General features: G+C 42.6%; 1 protein-coding gene across 1 annotated transcript; it reads left to right on the forward strand.

The window, feature by feature from the left end:
- The first annotated feature begins 229 nt into the window (after positions 1-229).
- Positions 230-902, forward strand: LOC119065797 (ankyrin repeat domain-containing protein 29-like). The gene is given in 2 exon segments (XM_053667368.1): positions 230-745; positions 747-902. Coding segments are annotated over 2 exon segments (672 nt in total).
- Positions 903-18197: the final 17295 nt, after the last annotated feature.

The following is an 18197-nucleotide window of genomic DNA, read 5'->3' on the forward strand; positions in this document are numbered from 1 at the left end:
CTCTGGTTCTTTCTTCTTTTTTAATGGATTTGGTGCTATAAATTTCCCTGTACATACTGCTTTAGCTTCATTCTCCAAATTTGATATGTTGTATTTTTCATTTTTTTAAGTCAAAAATATTTTCAAATTCCCCTTGTGATTTCTTTGACTGATAGATTATGTAGAAGTATGCTATTTGGTCTGAGGCCCCAGCTGGAATTGTGCAGGTCCTGCTTGGGCAGCTGCAGATATGTGCAGGATGTCCTCAAAGAAGGAAACTTCATTTGCCAAGGGCACATTCTGGGTAGTGAGGAGAGCAAACCTGGTTCTGCTCAGGCTGTTGTTGAACAGCAGTTGGGTAGATGGGGACTGCAGGAACAGTTATGGCATCATACTACTCATGGTCACCTCCTATGCCGGTCACATAGGTGGTGTGATAGAACTCATTCTCCAAGGAGTGGATATCAATCTCCAGTCATGTAAAACTGCCTTGTTCTTTGCTGCCCAGCAAGGCTATAATGTTGCCATGAGATTTCTCTTTGAATTTGGAGCATCTACAGAAGTTAGGACCAAAGGTAGGTGTGCTGCCCTATTGATAAGTCAGTATGGGCACATACAGGTAGTTGGTACCTTGCTGAAGCATGGAGCCAGCATCCATGAGCAGATTTATGATGGAGCCACTGCACTGTTCCTGACTGTTCAGGGTGGTAACTTGGGTGTTACTCAATTATTGTTGTTCTCAGGAGTAAAAGTCAACCAGCCAAGGTGGGGAAAAAACAGTGCTGCTCTGGATTTTGCCTCTGATGGGCCACAGCAAGGTGGTAAGGGTGATGCTGTCTGCATGGAGCAACATCATGATGCTGCCCAATACAATGGTAAACAGTATCACCGAAAGCAGCCATCAAAGTGACCCAGGGAGGTGAGTGGAGACCCACATGTAAGAGCTTTAAACATAAGTCTCTTAGAAGAAAACATAGGAGCAAATAGTCATAATCTTGGGTTGTGACACTAAAAGCACAAGCACCACCAATAAAACATACACAAATTTGATTTAATAAAATTTTAAAACTTTTGTATACTATCTTAATAGGTCACAATAACAAATAGAAAAGACAACCTCTAGAATAGGAGAAAATATTTACAAATCATTTATGTAATAAGAATCTAATATCCAGAATTTATAAAGAAATTTTACAACTTACCAACAAAAAGACAAATAATCCAATTCATAAATGAGCAAAGAACTGAAACAGAACTTCTCCAAAGAAGTTATAAAAATGGCTCACAGGTATATTTGCCCAACATGTAAATCAAAATCACAAAGAGACACCATTTCACACCTGCTCAGATGACTATAATTTTAAAAAATGAAAGTAACTTTTGGCAACCATGGGAAAATTGAAGTCCTCATAAATTGCTTATAGGCAATGTTCTGCCTAAAAAATGGTGCAAGCACTATGGAAAAGAATTTGGAGTTTCCTCAAAATGTGTAACATAGAATTACTGGATAATCTGTGTCTTATTTCAGCCTCTATATAACAAAGTACCCTAGGCTGGGTGGCTTACAAACACAGAAACTTCTTTCTTTTTAAAATTTTTTTAAATTTAATTATTGTTCATGTACAGTTTTCTGTCTTTTACTCCCATTCCAGCCCACCCCCCCAGTGCTCCCCACCTCCCTCCCATTTCTGCCCCCTTTAGTTATTGTCCACATGTCCTTTATACTAGTTCCTGTAAATCCTTCCCCCCTTTCTCACAGTTCTGGAGGATAGGGAGTCTAGGAGATCAAAGCTTTGACAGGTTCTGTGTCTGGTGAGAACTTATTTTCTGATTCATAGGAGACTGTCTTCTTGCTGTCTCCATTCATGGCAGAAGGAACAAGGGAACTGTCTGGGGTCTCTTATTTAAGGTACTAATCCCATTCATGAGGACTCTACCCTCAAGACCTAATTATCTCCAAAAGGCCATGCCTCTAAATACCATCACACTGGGGATTAGATGTCAACATATTAATTATTTGGGGAAACAAATATTCAGTCTATGGCACCCAACAATTCCACTTCTAGGTATATACTCAAGTTACATAAAACATATATGTCCACACAAAAACTTTACACAAGTGTTCATAGCAGCACTATTCATAATAGCCAAGAGGTACAAACAATCCAAACATCCATCACTTGATGTATAGATAAACAAATGTTTCCTTATAATGAGATATTATTCAGCCATAACTAGGAATAAAATATTGATACATGGTGCAACATGGATGAATCTCCAAAATATTATGGTATGTGAAAGGAGCCAGACATAAAGGTTATACACAGTGTATTATTCCATTTACATATGCAGAATAGGTAAACTCATACAGACAGAAAGAAAATTAGTGGTTGCTAGGGGCTGGGGAGAGGGCAAAATGGGGAATGACTGCTTAATGGGACAGGATTTCCTTTTGAAGTGAGAAAATGTTCTAGAGAGTAGTGAGGGTTTCACGTTGTGAATGTACTAAATGCCACTGAATTGCATACTTTAAAATGGTGAATATTCTATGAATGTTGCCACAATAAATAAGAAAGGCTTGCTGATGTACAGAATGTGGGATGAGAGTGTGAAAGGGAATCTTCTGAGGTTTTTTTTTTTTGAAGTTATGGACTGCGGGGGCCTTGAGCACTCACTGTTTCAGTCTCCATAGCATCCTTTCTCTCTCTCTCTCTCTTTTTTTTTTTTGTCCAGGCATGCTTATTCTCACTCCAGGGCCTTTTTATCTGCTCTTCCATGTGACTGAAATAAGCTTCCTCCAAATCTTGGCCCAACTGCTGCCCTCTCCATTCATGTCTCAGCCATGCCAACACCTTCTCACTCTTCCATAAGACTGATTGGCTCCCCCTCATCTCCTTGGGGTCACAAACCTATGGGCACTCACTATCATGCCAACCAGTTCAGAGCTTCAGAACACTGATCACATCTCATATTTTATTGATTTGATCACTTGCTTATTGTCTTTATCCCTTTAGCTCAAATGTTTACTTGACTTATTTACACCACATCCCTGATATTGAGCATATGGTGTGCTCTCAGTAAAGACTTGTTGAACAAATAAATGAATGAAACTCACCTGGAAAAGTCAGGAAAAAAAATCCAGTCTTGTTTAAGTGATTCAAGTAAAGCAAAGATAGCAGCAGTTATTATCTGTCTATAGGGGGAAGTGATGTGATTATATATATATATATATAATCTCCTAAATTTTAGACTTGGAAATTTATTATGGTGCGATAATCTCATCCATTAACCTGCTACCCACCAGGGCCATACATCAAAGGGAGCTGTCAGTTTTCCTCTTAAAATTCACTGAAGCCTCCCACCTTCATGCCCCACTCCAGGATGGCATCACAACCTCAGGGCCCACAGATACTACTTGCCATGACCTAAATGTGTCCAGGTGTTGACAACCTGCAAAGTGACATTCACATTAAGCCACCATTTCTATTCCCTTCATCTGCTCACACAGCACTCTATTTTTCTTGTAAAAATCTTCTTGCTCCAATACTTGGATGTCCGCTAAGAAGAAACTCACTCATAAACTTAACCTGTGGCTACAGTCACCACTCACTGTCTGCTGTGTTGACTCTTCTCTGTTCTGGTTCCCCCTGGTGTCCATAAGTCAACTGTGTAAGCTCCATGAGGGCCATAAGTTAGGTGCCTGGCCTGTCATGAGATCTCTGGATGCTTCTCAAATTTTTATTTCTGAATTTTATGTATGCAGAGGTGGCTCACCCCCACTGGTTGTTGAAGAGCAAATGATTAAATATAACAAGTATAATCTCCTTCCCCTTTGGCAGATACTCAGTTGTTCAGTACCGCTTGCAGTAAAAATGACCATGAAACCAGTTCAAGTCAGCAAGACTTGGTTGGAAGAGGTCACTGAGAGAGAGGGTGTGAATGCCTACTGACTATCAAGCTGGACATGAGGTCATGCACATAGGCTGTTACTCAGCCTTCTTTGTTCTAGCCAGGTCATCAACTAATTAGACAAGGCCCACCACATTAAGGAGGACAATCTGCTTTGGTCAGATGTTAATATCATCCAGGAACACCCTCACAGACAGACCCAGAACAATACATCACCAAATATCTGGGCACCTTGTGGCCCATTCAAGTTACCATACAAGATGAACCATCCCAGAAATGAAGGGCACCTACTGCACAAGGCATACAACACAATGCTAACTAGGATTTCTGTGTGTAAGTTGGTTAAGAGCACCTTGGTTTGCATCTAGCCTCTCTTGTGTTCTAGTGAAATATTTTTGGTAAAACTATTTAGCTTCTCTCAGCCTTCACTATAAAATGCAGGTAATGGAAGGAACCTACATCATAGGGCTGTTTGGTGCATTAAATAACATAATACGTGGGAAGTTCATAGCACAGTCCTAGACACGTTTAAGTGTTCAATTATAGTTGTTATTATCATTATTATTATATTATGCATTGTGATGTCATGCATTGTGCCAGTTATCAGTGTATTTTCCCTCAGCTCCAAAGTCAGTCTTCAACACTTGCTCCTCCATAATAAACAGGACTTCATAAACATTTCTCATTCATTCTGAGCACGATGCTGAGCTTTTTCAGTAGAGGGTGCTGAAGGCACTATAGGAGAAGACTTCTCACTCTTCTGCCTGCCTCACCATGGATCAGCGCAGCAGATATGAGGAGCAGCCTGGGTACCATGGGTCAAGTGATGGAATTCTCAGACTCTCGGGGAAGCTTTGGGACCCAGGGAAGTTTTCTCTGCCCTCAGGAAGAGTCAGTTCAACTCTTCCTAAGCTGATTTTAGGTGATGGTGCCCCTAGTGGTGAGTGATCCAACTGCAGTGGAGGGAGCTAAACTGGTTCAGAAACCCAAGCAAGCAAGCCCTGGTCCCATCAATGCCCACATCCCTGTTGCTGTTAAATAAAATACCATTGAGTCCTTTATCTTGGCAGAGAATCTCCAGATTTTCAAAGAAAGGCCAGCACAGGTGAACTTTCCAGACTCAGTCCTTGGCTGGGAAGGAAAAGGTGTGAGTTTTGAAAAATGGCTCCCCAGGGTTAGGCTTAGGCACCCCACTTATTTAAAGTACTCCGGTTACCTTAGGGGGAGAAGCAGGGGATCAGTCTCTTAGGCTCTGAGGTCATTATTCTGGCTGTTTCTCACTTGCTTTGTGAACTTGGGCAAAGCCCTCTCTAGCCTTGGCCTTCGCTGTGATAAAAAAAAAATTCTAGGGTAGTGAGGCAGGCCAATAAGATCAAGCAAGCAAAGCCCAAAGACCTTGGCACAGTGCCTGGCAAATAGTAGGTCCTTGATATATGGTAATAATAAACATTTTTTTGTTTGTTTTCTACGAAGCAACCATTTTGCATTCTCTGGGCTCCTGGGGGATTCACCACACCCTCACTGGAGATAATGGGGTAATGAGGTTGTGATTGAGGCTCCCCTCCCACAGGGGTGTGTCCCAGGCCAGACCAACTGTATGCCTAACCATGTTTTTTACCAGGTGACTATTACTGAGAGTCTCCCTTTCTGGCCTTCCAGAGCTGCCTTGATTTCATACCATGTTCTAGTTTTTCAGGCTCCTGTGGATTCTGAGAATACCTGGTAGATACCCATTAGCTTTCCAGTTTATTCCCTTTTGTCCAAATTAGCCAAAACCGGCTTCTGTGGCTTATGAGAAAAGATACCAGACACCTGACAAATGGGAAAAAGGGGGCTATGGATTCACTAATGCAGGGAGAGGGTACACTCTGAGCTGTTCTCAATCCTTCTGAAAGAAGGACTGAATGCTGGTGGTGTCAGGGATGGCTTTGGGGGCAGGATGGCAAATCTTTAAAGTAGACTTGTTCATGCCATTCCAGCCAAATTGGACTCCTTGCAATTTGGCACACTCAGTGGGCATCTCCCAACCCAGGGCCTTTGCACTTACTGTTCCTTTTGCCTGAAATGCTCTTCCTTCAAAACCCCCCACAGCCTACTCTTATTCCTGTTTGCTCAAATGCCAGCTTTTCAGTGGGGCCTCTCTCAATCACCCTACATCAAAATACAAACCCCACCCATCAGGGCCCATCCTATCTCCCTTGCCTAGTTTATTTTTCTCCAGAATCTTCCAACATATTACATCATTTACTTATATATTTTGTTCTCTACCTCCTAAGCTCCACAGGCCAGGGTTTTTTGTCTGTGTTGTTCACTTCAGTATCCTTAGCATGCACAGTAACCTGGCACATAATAGGTTCTCGATACATATTTGTTGACCTGAATTGCATTCTGGGTGCATTCAGTCAGAAACTTGAAGAAACAAGGTTTGGGCTCCCACAGAGCCCATTGCCCGCACAGCCCTGGAGATCCTGGCTAACAGCTTCACCCCACTGGAGATAGACCCCTGGAAGACTCCACTCTCCCAATGACCTGCATGTGGTGAGGAGAGGTGGGCCAATTAAGGCCTGGCATCTCCTATAAGGACAGTCTTGTAAGACTCTCAGCAATAAATTAATAATAATCCTAATAATGAATGGTAAAAGCTGCAGCTGTAGCAACCTTTCGTGAATGCTGGCCTTTTTAACCCTGGGACTGCGTTTAGACTTTACATTCAATAGCTCACTTCAGTCTCACACCATTCCCATGAGGTAATCATATCATACCTTGAGAAAACCGAGTTTCAGAGAATGTGCCCCACCATCTCCTGGCACTTTTTTGAGCCTGGCACAAAGCAGACATTGAATAAATAATGATGCTGTCCTTCCCTGCCCCACATAAGGGTGGGTGGGGCACTGACGTTGGGCAGAAAGGTGAGGGGTTTTGTTGGGGGGTTCACGTGCTGCAGGTGCAAGAGTGAGGGTGTGCATCTGGCCAGCGGGACTTTCTCGCGGAAAACCTGGCACCGGGGGCAGCGAGTTTCTTAGGGAAGGGGGCCGCATTCGTTATGGGTGCCGACGTCACTCAGCGCCCGCCCCCGCCCCCAGGCCGCTACTCTGGAGTCCCAGCACCAGGAAGCTGCAGTGCGGGACTCCTCCCGTGGCGTGCCCAGCCACGGATTGAGGCTCCGAGGGTTAAGAGTCTGAGGGCAGCCCCAATCCCCGGCCCAGCCCCCCGCATCACTGCCGACTTCCTGTCTTGTGCCAGGAAGGGACAGAGGTGGAGATCTGGCAGAGGCTGCTCAGAACAGCCTAGGATGAGGTGGTGAGGTGAGGAAGGGGGGCTTAGTGAGGGTACAGAGGTTGGGAGGGCGCAACCTCTGTGGGGGACAGTAGTAGCTGCCCCCACCTCAGAAAAGCGCCTCAAAGGTGGGGTCGCCACTGGCAGAAGGGGGCGGCCACCTTGGTTGTCGTGCTTACCTGGATGAGTGACTGCAGTGGGACTGGAGGCTGGTGGTTCAGGGCAGGGGCTTCAGGTGTGGGGGAGGGGCTCTGGATTTTTTTTTCTGCTATGTGCGTGGGCATATGCAGCGTGAGGGCTCTCCAGCAGTGGGGCACTCCTGCATGTGTCTGAGTAGGGCCCCTCTCGTGGAGGAGCTGGTGGGTAGGTCTCACTAAGATGAAACAAGGATGGGTTGGGGGGTTGATGGGCCTGCAGCAGGAAGACCATGCTTCAGGAAAGGAGAAGATAAGCCTTTGGGAAAATAAAGCCTCCCAGTCACATCCCTATGCCCCACTTCCCAATTCTTAGTCCTTGAAGGCATTCTCAGGAGTTAGGAGCCTCCCTCTCTGAGAGTCTGGACATTTGTGGGCATGTGCTCCAGGATGAGAGTCAGACAGGGTTCAGCTGCCCTTCTGTCCTTCTCTCCCTGGGGTGGGCATGGAGCCCAGTCTACCTTTAGAGTTAATAGCCCTTGACTTCCTGCAGAGACAGAATCTATAGCAATGGGTGCCAGGGAAGCATTTAGATGCCTGGATTGTAGGTTTTATGTATGTACATGCCTGTGTGGGTGAGGACATGTGGCTGTGACTGTGTATCTGAGAATGCCTGTGCTTCTGTCTGGAGCCATCTCAGTGTTATCTCCATGTATCATGTGTACATGTATCTGTATGTCTATGTGTTTATCTGTAGTTTTGAGTGTGATGTGTATCTGAGTGATCCAAGAATATGTATGGCCAGCGAGGCTGTGACTGTGTGTGTGTGGTGTGTGTTGCTCTCCTCATGTCACCCACATCTCTCACCTGGGACCCCATTGCTGCTGAGCTGGCATCACTGGTGTACCTTCAGTCCTCAGCCTACAGACCTAGGGGCTGGCCTGATTCCTGTGGCTCTCTGTGTGTCTGTGGTGTCGGCACGGAACACCAAGAAGTCCTTCTCCACTTGCTGGTAGACAGCCATGAAGGATAACCCTTCTCAGAGACTATGGGTGTGTGTCTGTGTGTATGTATGTGTGTGGCATGCCCCATGTTGTTTCAAGAAGCAGTTCCAGAGCTGGTTGCACATTCTGGCCTTTCTGAATAAGGAAATATACAAGATACATGGGATCCCTCAGAAGGGCCCAGAACTTTTCAGTTCAGTCCTAAAAGAGACCCCCATGGAGACCTGAAGAAAACTGTCTAGTGGAGACTCTTTTTCCAACAAAACCTATAGACACACACATTCTGATGACTATTTCAGGGGAGGATATGTTCAGACTCTTCCCTAAAGTGTTCAGGGCAAAAACCTGTAGTCTTTTTGTTCACTGTTTAACCAAATCTAGATGTAATATATGTTCCCCAGTTGTTTTCATCTGGAATGGCTCTACGGTTAAGGAAATGGTTGGCTGGTTCCACTGAAAGTGGGCTGCAGGCAGAAGAGCATGTCAGCAAGGCATCTGGGGAGGGCAGCTCTTCTTGCTTCTGGACGAGCTCCAATTGTGACCCTGGTCCCAGCTTTGCCACCAGCTCCTTTGGTGACTTGGACAAGTTCTTTCCCTCTCAAGGACTTAGTTTGCACATCTGGAGAAGGAAGCATTGTCCAGTGCTCTTGGAAGTCCCATCATATCAGTCTTGTTTGGGTTATTGGCCAGACTAGGGGGAACACTTTGTTCCTGGTAGCCAGTGGTCAGGTCTGTATCTTGTCTCCCTTCAGGAGCTGGGTTTTTCTGCTTGGCTCCAGGCCCAGATCATCTTTTGATCAGAGGGCATCCTTTTGGTTCCTGAGGGTGGCAGGGGCAGAACCTTGTAAGTTTAAACCAAGGGCCTCAAGCTCCCATTGACCCCAGATCTACAATTAGAAGGCAGAACTTAACAGTCACAAGTTTGTGGCCATTTCTAACTTCTGCATTTCTTGGGGCACATTGTTGTAGTAATCAAAGCTCCCATTTATTGGGGGCTACTCTGTGCCCTACCCTGTGTACACAGTAACTTTATGAGGTTGTCCCCATCTTGTAGATAAGGAATTTGGCTCAGAGAGGAAGAGTGAGTTGCTTAAGGGCACACAGCAAGAAGGGGCAAAGTTGGGTACATAACCCTCTGGTCTCTTTGACAAAAGAGGCACAATCTTCCCCCATATATCACAAACATGCCCATTCACATCTGCATAACACCGTAATTTTGACACATGTGGGTGGTATAATTTCCATTGTACAAATTAGCATACTTGCTCAGAGAGAATAAGTGATGTTTCAATGGTACAGATGACTAAAGAGGAACAGGTTCTAATCTTGTGTCTGTGAACCCCCCCTGTTCAGCATGGATACCCATAAGGCCATGGAAGCAATTTTCTCCCAAAGCAGACCTCTTTCTTCTTTTTTTTTGGGGGGGGGGGAGTATGTCCCTGATATCAAAGAGCCAGTCTCTAGTGGAATGCATAAAAATTTGGGAGTCAAGTCAGATGTTCCTTCTCCTCATGTCTGGGTTCAGAGGAGTTTACCCATATTTGTCACTGCCTCGCCCAGAGACACCTTCTATTCTTTTTTCTGCAAGAGGTGGCTTAACAATCCAAACAGGTCTTCAAGCTTTGCCTCAGCCACTAAAGTTGCAAAGGCAAGCGTGGAGGCTCTTTCTAGTGACCCAGCCATTGTGACTCAGCACCATGAAGCAGAGCAAGAATGAGCTCCTGGATCAGCCAGAACTGGGTCTAAATGCTGGTACATTTATTTACTAAGGGGCATCTGTGTGCCAGAGGCTGGGCTGGGCTCTGTGGATGTAGCTGTGAATAAAATAGGCCCTGCCTTCTTGGGACTGACATTCCAGTACATTAGACAGACCCTGTAGCACAGGAATCCCAAACCAAGGAGCTGCTTAAGTTTTTGTAATTAAAAAAAAAAAAAAAACCACCCGGTGGACTAGCCAATGTGGATATGCTGTTTATTACTCACATGCAGGGGAGTGCACTGATAGTGGCAGGTGTGTAAGAGACCTCACCGCCTCCAGTCTGAGGCTTGTTATAAGGGGTCTCAGGCAAAGAAGACACATGTCCCATGCATGACTCTCAACTTTGTTACCTCAGTGTGTAAAAGCTTCAAGAACAGTCACAGGACAAGAAGCCACTCCCAAAAGGAGGTAAGGAGGGAGTTACAATCCATTCCCAAAACAATACACATTCCTTCTGGCCAGTGGCCACCTGACCAGCACTCACTCGTGATAGGGGAAGGGCCATGTCCACTGACCCCAGAACCCAAAAGACAGTCTGAGTATAACTAAAAAGATAATTACAGGCTGTGCAGCAATGTCACTAGAGACACTTTGTGTCACAAGAACACATAACAGAAAAGTAACCACCTGCAGTCACGTATCTTAAACATATCTCATGTCTAAGAAGATATGTAAAGGATGACTATGCCTTTTAGGTAAAATTATGAGGTGGGAAGAGACAGAGGAAAACCATTCCTGGCAGAGGGAACCACATAAGTAAACACTTTATGGCCAGAGGAAACATCATGAACTTGAGGAATGGGAGCACTCGGAAGGAAGTTAAGGGGGTTCCAAGAGGAAGGAGAAAAGTGTTGGATGCAGTTGGGGAAGAGCACCTGGTGCTATTTTTAAAGCAAGGGGGAAGGAGTGGGAAGGACTTAAGGAATATAGAAAGAAGATGGAGGAGCTGGTATTGATTGCTTATAAATTTCACAATCCTATCTGGTTTTCAGTTTATTCATCATGGGGATGAATATTACTCAGTTGTCAGGATAAACAATGTGAAAACATGCACCGTGTTAGCCTGAGCTTCTCCAGAACAGGCATGTTATTTTTCTGTCTCTCCAGTGCCACCAAGAGAAAGCTGGAGGCAGGGTGTCCTCAGCATGATTTCCTCTAGTTAAATCCAGCCAGCTCAATCCTGGTTCGTTCCTGGCTTGCTTCACCCTCCCTTGCTTTTCCTTCTCCACCTCCACCACTTAATTTTGTCTTCTTTTTAATTACATTTATTTGGATGACATTTGTTGATAGGATCATATAAGTTTCAGGTGTACATTTCTATGATCTTTAATATCATAGAAATGATATTATCATAGGCCTGTAATATACATAATCTGTATACTGCATTGTGTGCCCACCACCCAAAGTCAAATTATCTTCCATCACCATGTATTTGGCCCCCTTTTCCTTTTATTACCTCCACTCCCTTCCCTATGGCAACCAGCATACTATTGTCTGTGTCTATGAGTTTCAGTTTTGTATCCTGCATATGAGTGAAATCGTATGGTTCTTAGCTTTTTCTGACTGACTTATTTCACTTAGTGTAATATTCTCAAGGTCTATCCATGTCACAAATGGTGATATTTCTTCTTTTCTTATAGCCGAGTAATATCCCATTGTATATATGTACCACATCTTCTTTATCCAGTTCTCTCTTGAAGGACACTTTTTTAAAATTAAATACTTTTGAATTTTATTATTGTTCAAGTACAGTTTTCTGCCTTTCCCCCCACCCCTCCCAACCACCCCATCTACCCCCACCTGCCTCCCCTGTTTCCACCCTGCCTTGTTTTTGTCTATGTGTCCTTTATGTTTTTGTCCATATGTCCAAAGGTTCCTTGTGAACCCTTCACCCTTTCCCCCCATTATCCCCTCCCCCTCTCCCTTTTCCCCTCTCCCCTGGTGACTGTCAGTTTGTTCTTAATTTCAATGTCTTTGGTTACATATATATATATTTTTTAAATATTTTATTGATTATGCCATTACAGTTCTATTTTCCCCCTTCATTCCCCTCCACCCTGCACACCCCTCCCCCATCCCCCCTTTAGTTTATGACCACATGTCTCAAGTTCTTTAGATTCTATATTTCCCTTACTATTCTTGCCCTCCCCCTATCTATTTTCTACCTACCGTCTATGCTACTTATTTTCTGTACCTTCTCCCCCCTTCTCCTTCTCCCCCTCCCCTGTTGCTAACCCTCCATGTGATCTTCATTTCTATGGTTCTGCTCCTGATCTAGCTGTCCTCTTAATTTGCTTTGGCTTTAGGTGTGGTTCTTAATAACTGTGAGTTCGCTGTCCTTTCACTGTTCGTATTTTTATCTTCTTTTTCTTAGGTAAGTCCCTTTAACATTTCATATAATAAGGGCTTGGTGATGATGAACTCCTTGAATTTGATCTTATCTGAGAAGCACTTTATCTGCCTTTCTATTCTAAATGAAAGCTTTGCTGGATAGATCAATCTTGGTTGTAGGTCTTTGCCTTTCATGACTTGGAATACTTCTTTCCAGCCCCTTCTTGCCTGTAAGGTCTCTTTTGAGAAATCCACTGACAGTCTGATGGGAACTCCTTTGTAGGTGACTGTCCCCTTATCTCTTGCTGCTTCTAGGATTCTCTCCTTCATTTTAATCTTGGCTAATGTAATGATGATGTGCCTTTGTGTGTTCCTTCTTGGGTCCAACTTCTTTGGGACTCTCTGAGCTTCCTGGATTTCCTGGAAGTCTCTTTCCTTTGCCAGATTGGGGAAGTTCTCCTTTGTTATTTGTTCAAATAAGTTTTCCACTGGTGGCTGTTCCTCTTCCCCTTCTGGTACCCCTATAATTTGGATGTTGGAACGTTTAAGGATGTCCCGAAGGTTCCTAAGCCTCTCCTCATTTTTTTGAATTCTTGTTTCTTCATCCTTTTCTGTTTGGTCTTTTTCCTCCTTCTGGTCCACTCCTTTGATTTTAGTCCCAGTTTCCTTTTCATTACTATATGGTTTCCTGCGCATTTCCCTTCATTTCAATTAGTTTAGCCTTCATATGTTCCTCTAATTTGTGACTAAAATCAACCAGTTCTGTGAGCATCCTGATCACCAGTGTTTTGAACTGTGCATCTGAAAATTTGGCTATTTCTTCATTGCTTAGATTTATCGGCTCTGGGGCTCTGAGTTGTTCTTGAGCCATGTTTTGATCTGTTTGTGCCTGTTAGGTATGAGGAGCAGAGCCTTAGTTGTTCACCAGGGTAGGGCCCCCCAGGACGCTGGTTTGTGATGCTGTATGTGGGGGCAGGAACCCTCTGCTGCTTCCTGGTGGTGGGGCCTGCGCAGTCTGTCTCACTGCTCCCTCCTTCACTGGTTTATCGGTTTGGCTGAAGGGTTCATTGTTGTCAGACTTCCGTGTAATTCAATTTTCTGTGGTTTGACTGTGTTTTTGTTGCTAAAACTTTGTTGTTTCTAAACTTGGTTGTGCGAGAAGGCACAGTGCTTCCACCTATGCCTCCATCTTGGCGGAAGTCCCTCTTTGGTTATATTTTGCTTGCTTGTTTTGTTGATTAGGTTCAACTTATAGGTGAGGTCATATAGTAGTTGTATTTCACTGCCTGCCTTACTTAGCATAGTGCTTTCCAGTTCCATCCATTCTGTCACAAAAGGTGGGAGCTCCTGCTTTTTTTCTGCTGCATAGAGTTCCATTGTGTAAATGTACCATTTTTAATTTTAATTGTTGTTCAAGTACAGTATTCTGTCTTTTACTGCCTCCCAGCCCACCCACCTAGGCCTCTCCCCTCACTCCCATTTCCACCTCCTTAAGTTTTTGTCCATGTATCTTTTATACTTGTTCCTGTATACCCTTCCCCTTTTCCACTGAAATTCTCTCCCATCTCCCCTCTGGACACTGTCAGCCTGTTCTGTATTTCAGTGTCTTTGGTTATATTTTGCTTGTTTGATTGTTTTGTTGTTTAGGTTCTTGTTAAAGGTGAGATCATGTGGTATTTGTCTTTTACCACCTAGCTTATTTTGCTTAGCATAATGATTTCCAGTTCCATCCATGCTGTTGCAAAGGGTAGAAGTTCCTTCTTTCTTTCTGCTGCATAGAATTCCATTGTGTAAGTGTACCATTGTTTTTGGATCCATTCATTTGCTGACGGGCACCTAGGTTGCTTCCAGTTCTTGGATATTGTAAATTGTGCTGCTATGAACATTGGGGTGCATAGGTTCTTTGAAATTGATATTTTAGGGTTCCTAGGATATAATCCTAGCAGTGGAATTGCTGGGTCAAAAGGCAGGTCGACTTTTATTTTTCTGAGAAAATTCCATACTGTTTTCCACAATGGTTGTACCAGTCTGCAATCCCACCAACAGTGCACTAGGGTTCACTTTTCTCTACAACCTCCCCAATACTTGTTGTTTGTTGCTTTGTTTCTGATAGCCATTCTGACTGGTGTAAAGTGGTATCTCACTGTGGTTTTAATTTGAATCTCTCTGAAAGTTATCCATACTGAAAATCTTTTCATGTATCTCTGGTTCCTCTATATGTCCTCTTCGGAGAAGTGTCTGTGCAAGTCCTTTGCTCGTTTTTTAACTGGGCTGTTTGTCTTTTTAGAGTGGAGTCTAGTGAATTCTTTATATATTTTGGAGATCAAACTCTTGTGTGAGGTAAAACTGGCAAATATGTTTTCCCATACAGTTTGTTCTCTTTTCATTTTAATGCTGTTTTCTTTAGATGTAAAGTAGCTTTTAATTTTCCCATTTGTTTATTCTTTCCTTTATGTCTCTTGCTCTAGGGGACATATTGGTGAAAATACTGCTGCATGAAATATCTGAGATTTTCTTGCCTATGTTCTCTCTAGGACTTTAATGGTGTCATGAAAAATATTTAAATCTTTTATCCACTTTGAATTTATTTTTGTGTATGGTGTAAGTTGGTGCTCAAGTTTCACTTTTTTGCATGTAGCTGTTCAGCTCTCCCAACACCATTTGTTCAAGAGGCTATTTTTAGTACATTTAATGCTGCTGCCCTCTTTGTGAAAAATTAATTGAATGTAGAGACTTGGGTTTATTTCTAGGCTCTCTGTTATGTTCCATTGGTCTGTCTGTTTTTATGCCAGTACCAGGCTGTTTTAATTACAGTGGCCTTGTAATAAAGTTTGGTATCAGGTATTGTGGTCCCTCCTACTTTGCTTTTCTTTCTCAAATTTTCAGCAGATATAGAGGGTTGTTTATGGGTCCATATAATTTTTTATTGTATTTATTTATCTTTAGAGGGAAAAGGAAGGAGATGGGGAGAGAAATATCAATGTATGATTGCCTCTCGTGTGTCCCCTGCTGGTAACTGGCCTGCAATACCGGCATGTGCCCTGACTGGGAATTGAACCGTGATACTCTGTTTCACATGCCCGTGCTCAATCCACTGAGCTACACCAGCCAGGCTGGTTCCATATAAATTTTTTAAATGTTTGTTCTATATCTGTGAAATGTGACATTGGCACTTTAATAGGTATTGCACTGAATCTGTAAATTGCTTTGGATACTATGGACATTTTGATGATGTTAATTCTTCCAATCCATGAACACAATATATTTTCCATTTGTTTGTGTCTTCCCTGATTTCTTTCTTTGGTATTGTGTAGTTTTCTAAGTGCAGGTCATTAAACTCCTTGGTTAGGTTTATTTCTATGTACTTTATTATTTTTTTTGCTATATCGAATAGGATTTTTTTCTTGATTTCTGCTTCTGCTGATTTATTGTTAGCATACAAAAATGCCTTTGATTTCTGGATATTTACTGTAAGCTGCTGTTTTGCCAAATTCATTTATTAGGTTGAGCAGTTTTTGGGTAGAGTCTGTAGGATTTTCCATGTGCACTGTCATGTCATCTGCAAACAATGACAGTTTTGTTTCCTCTTTTTCAATTTGGATGCCTTTTATTTCCTTTTCTTGTCAAATTGCTGGGCTTTCACTTCCAATACTATGTTGAATAGAAGTGGTGAAAGTGGGGGCAGGACCAAGACAAGGACCACCTTGTCTTGTTCCTGATCTTAGTGGGAAAGTTTTTAGTTTTTGCCCATTGAGTATAATGTTGGCTGTAGGTCTCTCATATATGGCCTTTTTTATGTTGAGGAACGCTCCCTCTACTCTCACTTTGCTGAGTGTTTTTATTATAAATGGGTGTTGTACCTTATCAAATGCTTTTTCCACATCTATTGATATGATCATGTGATTTTTGTCTTTCATTTTATGTGATATGTGTTTATGTTATATGATTTCATTTATGTTTATTGATATGTGAATATTGCACCATCCTTGCATCCCTGGGATGAATCCCACTTGGTCATTGTGTATGATCTTTGTAATGTATTGTTGGATGCAGTTTGCCAATATTTTGTTGAGGATTTTAGTGTCTATGTTCATCAGTGATATTAGCCTTAAGTTTTCTTTCATTGTTGTGTCTTTATCTGGTTTGGGGATTAGGATGATGCTGGATTCATGAAAAGACTTTGAGAGTCTACCATCTCGTTGAATTTTTTGACATAGTCTGGAAGGATAGGAGTTAGCTCTTCCTGAAATGCTTTGTAGAATTCTCCTGTGAAACCGTCTGGTCCGGGCCTTTTGTGTTTTGGGAGTTTTTTGATTACTGCTTCAATTTCATCTGCTGTTATTGGTCTATTCAGGCTTTCTGCTTCTTCTTTGTTGAGTTTTGGAAGATTTTATTTTTCTAAAAACTTGTCCATTTCACCTAGGTTTTCAAATTTCTTGGCATACAGTTCTTCATAGTAATTTCTTACAATCCTTTGTATTTCTGTGGTGTAAATTGTAATCTCTCCTCTTTCATATTTGATAGTGTTTATTTGGGTCCTCTCACTTTTTTTCTTGATGAGCCTGCTTCAAGGCTTCTCGATTTTGTTTTTCTTTCCAAAAAGCCAGCTCCTGGATTCATTGATCCTTAGAATTGTGCTTTTAGTCTCTGTGTCATTTAATTCTACTTTGATTTTGGTTATTTCTTCCTTCTACTTTCTCTGGGCTGTCTTTGTTGTTGTTCCCCCAGTTCTTGTAAGCATATGGTTAGGTTGTTTGTTTGAACTGTTTGTGGAGAAAAGGGAACCCTAGTTCACTCTTGGTGGGAATGCAGATTGGTGCAGCCACTGTTAAAAACAGTATGAAATTTCCTTAGAAAACTGAAAATGGATCTGCCTTGTGACCCAGCAATTCCACTGCTAGGATTATATCCTAAGAACCCTAAAAAGAACAGCAATCCAAAAGAACCTATGCACCCCCATGTTCATAGCAGCACAATTTACAATAGCCAAGAGGTGGAAGCCACCTAGGTGCCCAGCAGTAAATGAATGGATCCAAAAACTATGGTACATTTTCACAATGGAATTTTATGAAGCAGAAAGAAAGAAAGAGCTCCTACCCTTTGCAACAGCATGGATGGAAATGGATATTATTATTCTGAGTGAAATAAGCCAGGCAGTGAAAGCCAAACACGATATCATCTTCTCTCTAAGTGGAACCTAAAGAACAAAACAAACAAGGAAGCAAAATATAACCAAAGACACTGTAATAGAGAACAGGACAGTGACCAGAGAAGGGGAGAGAATTTCAGGTGAAAAAGGGGAAGGATTTACAGTAAGTAGTATAAAGGACACATGGACAACAACTAAGGGGGGTGGAAATGGGAAGGAGGTTTGAAGCACTGGGGGGGGGTGTGCTGGGATGGGAGTAAAAACTACTTGAACAACAATTAAATAAAAAAAGAATTATTTCTTTGTCATTAATTTTTGACAGTTTAATACAATGTTCCTTAGAGAAGAACTCTTCAAACTGATGTAATGAGGTTTCCTGTTTGCTTCTTGGATTTGAGCTTCTAATTATTTCCATAGGTTAGGGAAATTCTCATCCACTGTTTGTTTGAATAAGTTCTGTGTTCCTTTCTGTCCCTCTTCTTCTGGTGTGCCTGTTATTTTTATATTGTTCTTTTTGATGGAGTCGGATAGTTCTCGTAGAGTTTTTTCATTTCTTTTTATACTCAAGCATCTCCTTCCTTCTGGTCATTTCTAGATTTCTAGCTTTAGTATCATTAATCCTTTTCTCATTTTGGTCAGCTCTATTTCCTATGCCT

This window comes from Artibeus jamaicensis, unplaced genomic scaffold, assembly GCF_021234435.1.
Source record: "Artibeus jamaicensis isolate MK-2021 breed Jamaican fruit bat unplaced genomic scaffold, CSHL_Jam_final contig_468, whole genome shotgun sequence".
Taxonomy (NCBI): domain Eukaryota; kingdom Metazoa; phylum Chordata; class Mammalia; order Chiroptera; family Phyllostomidae; genus Artibeus; species Artibeus jamaicensis.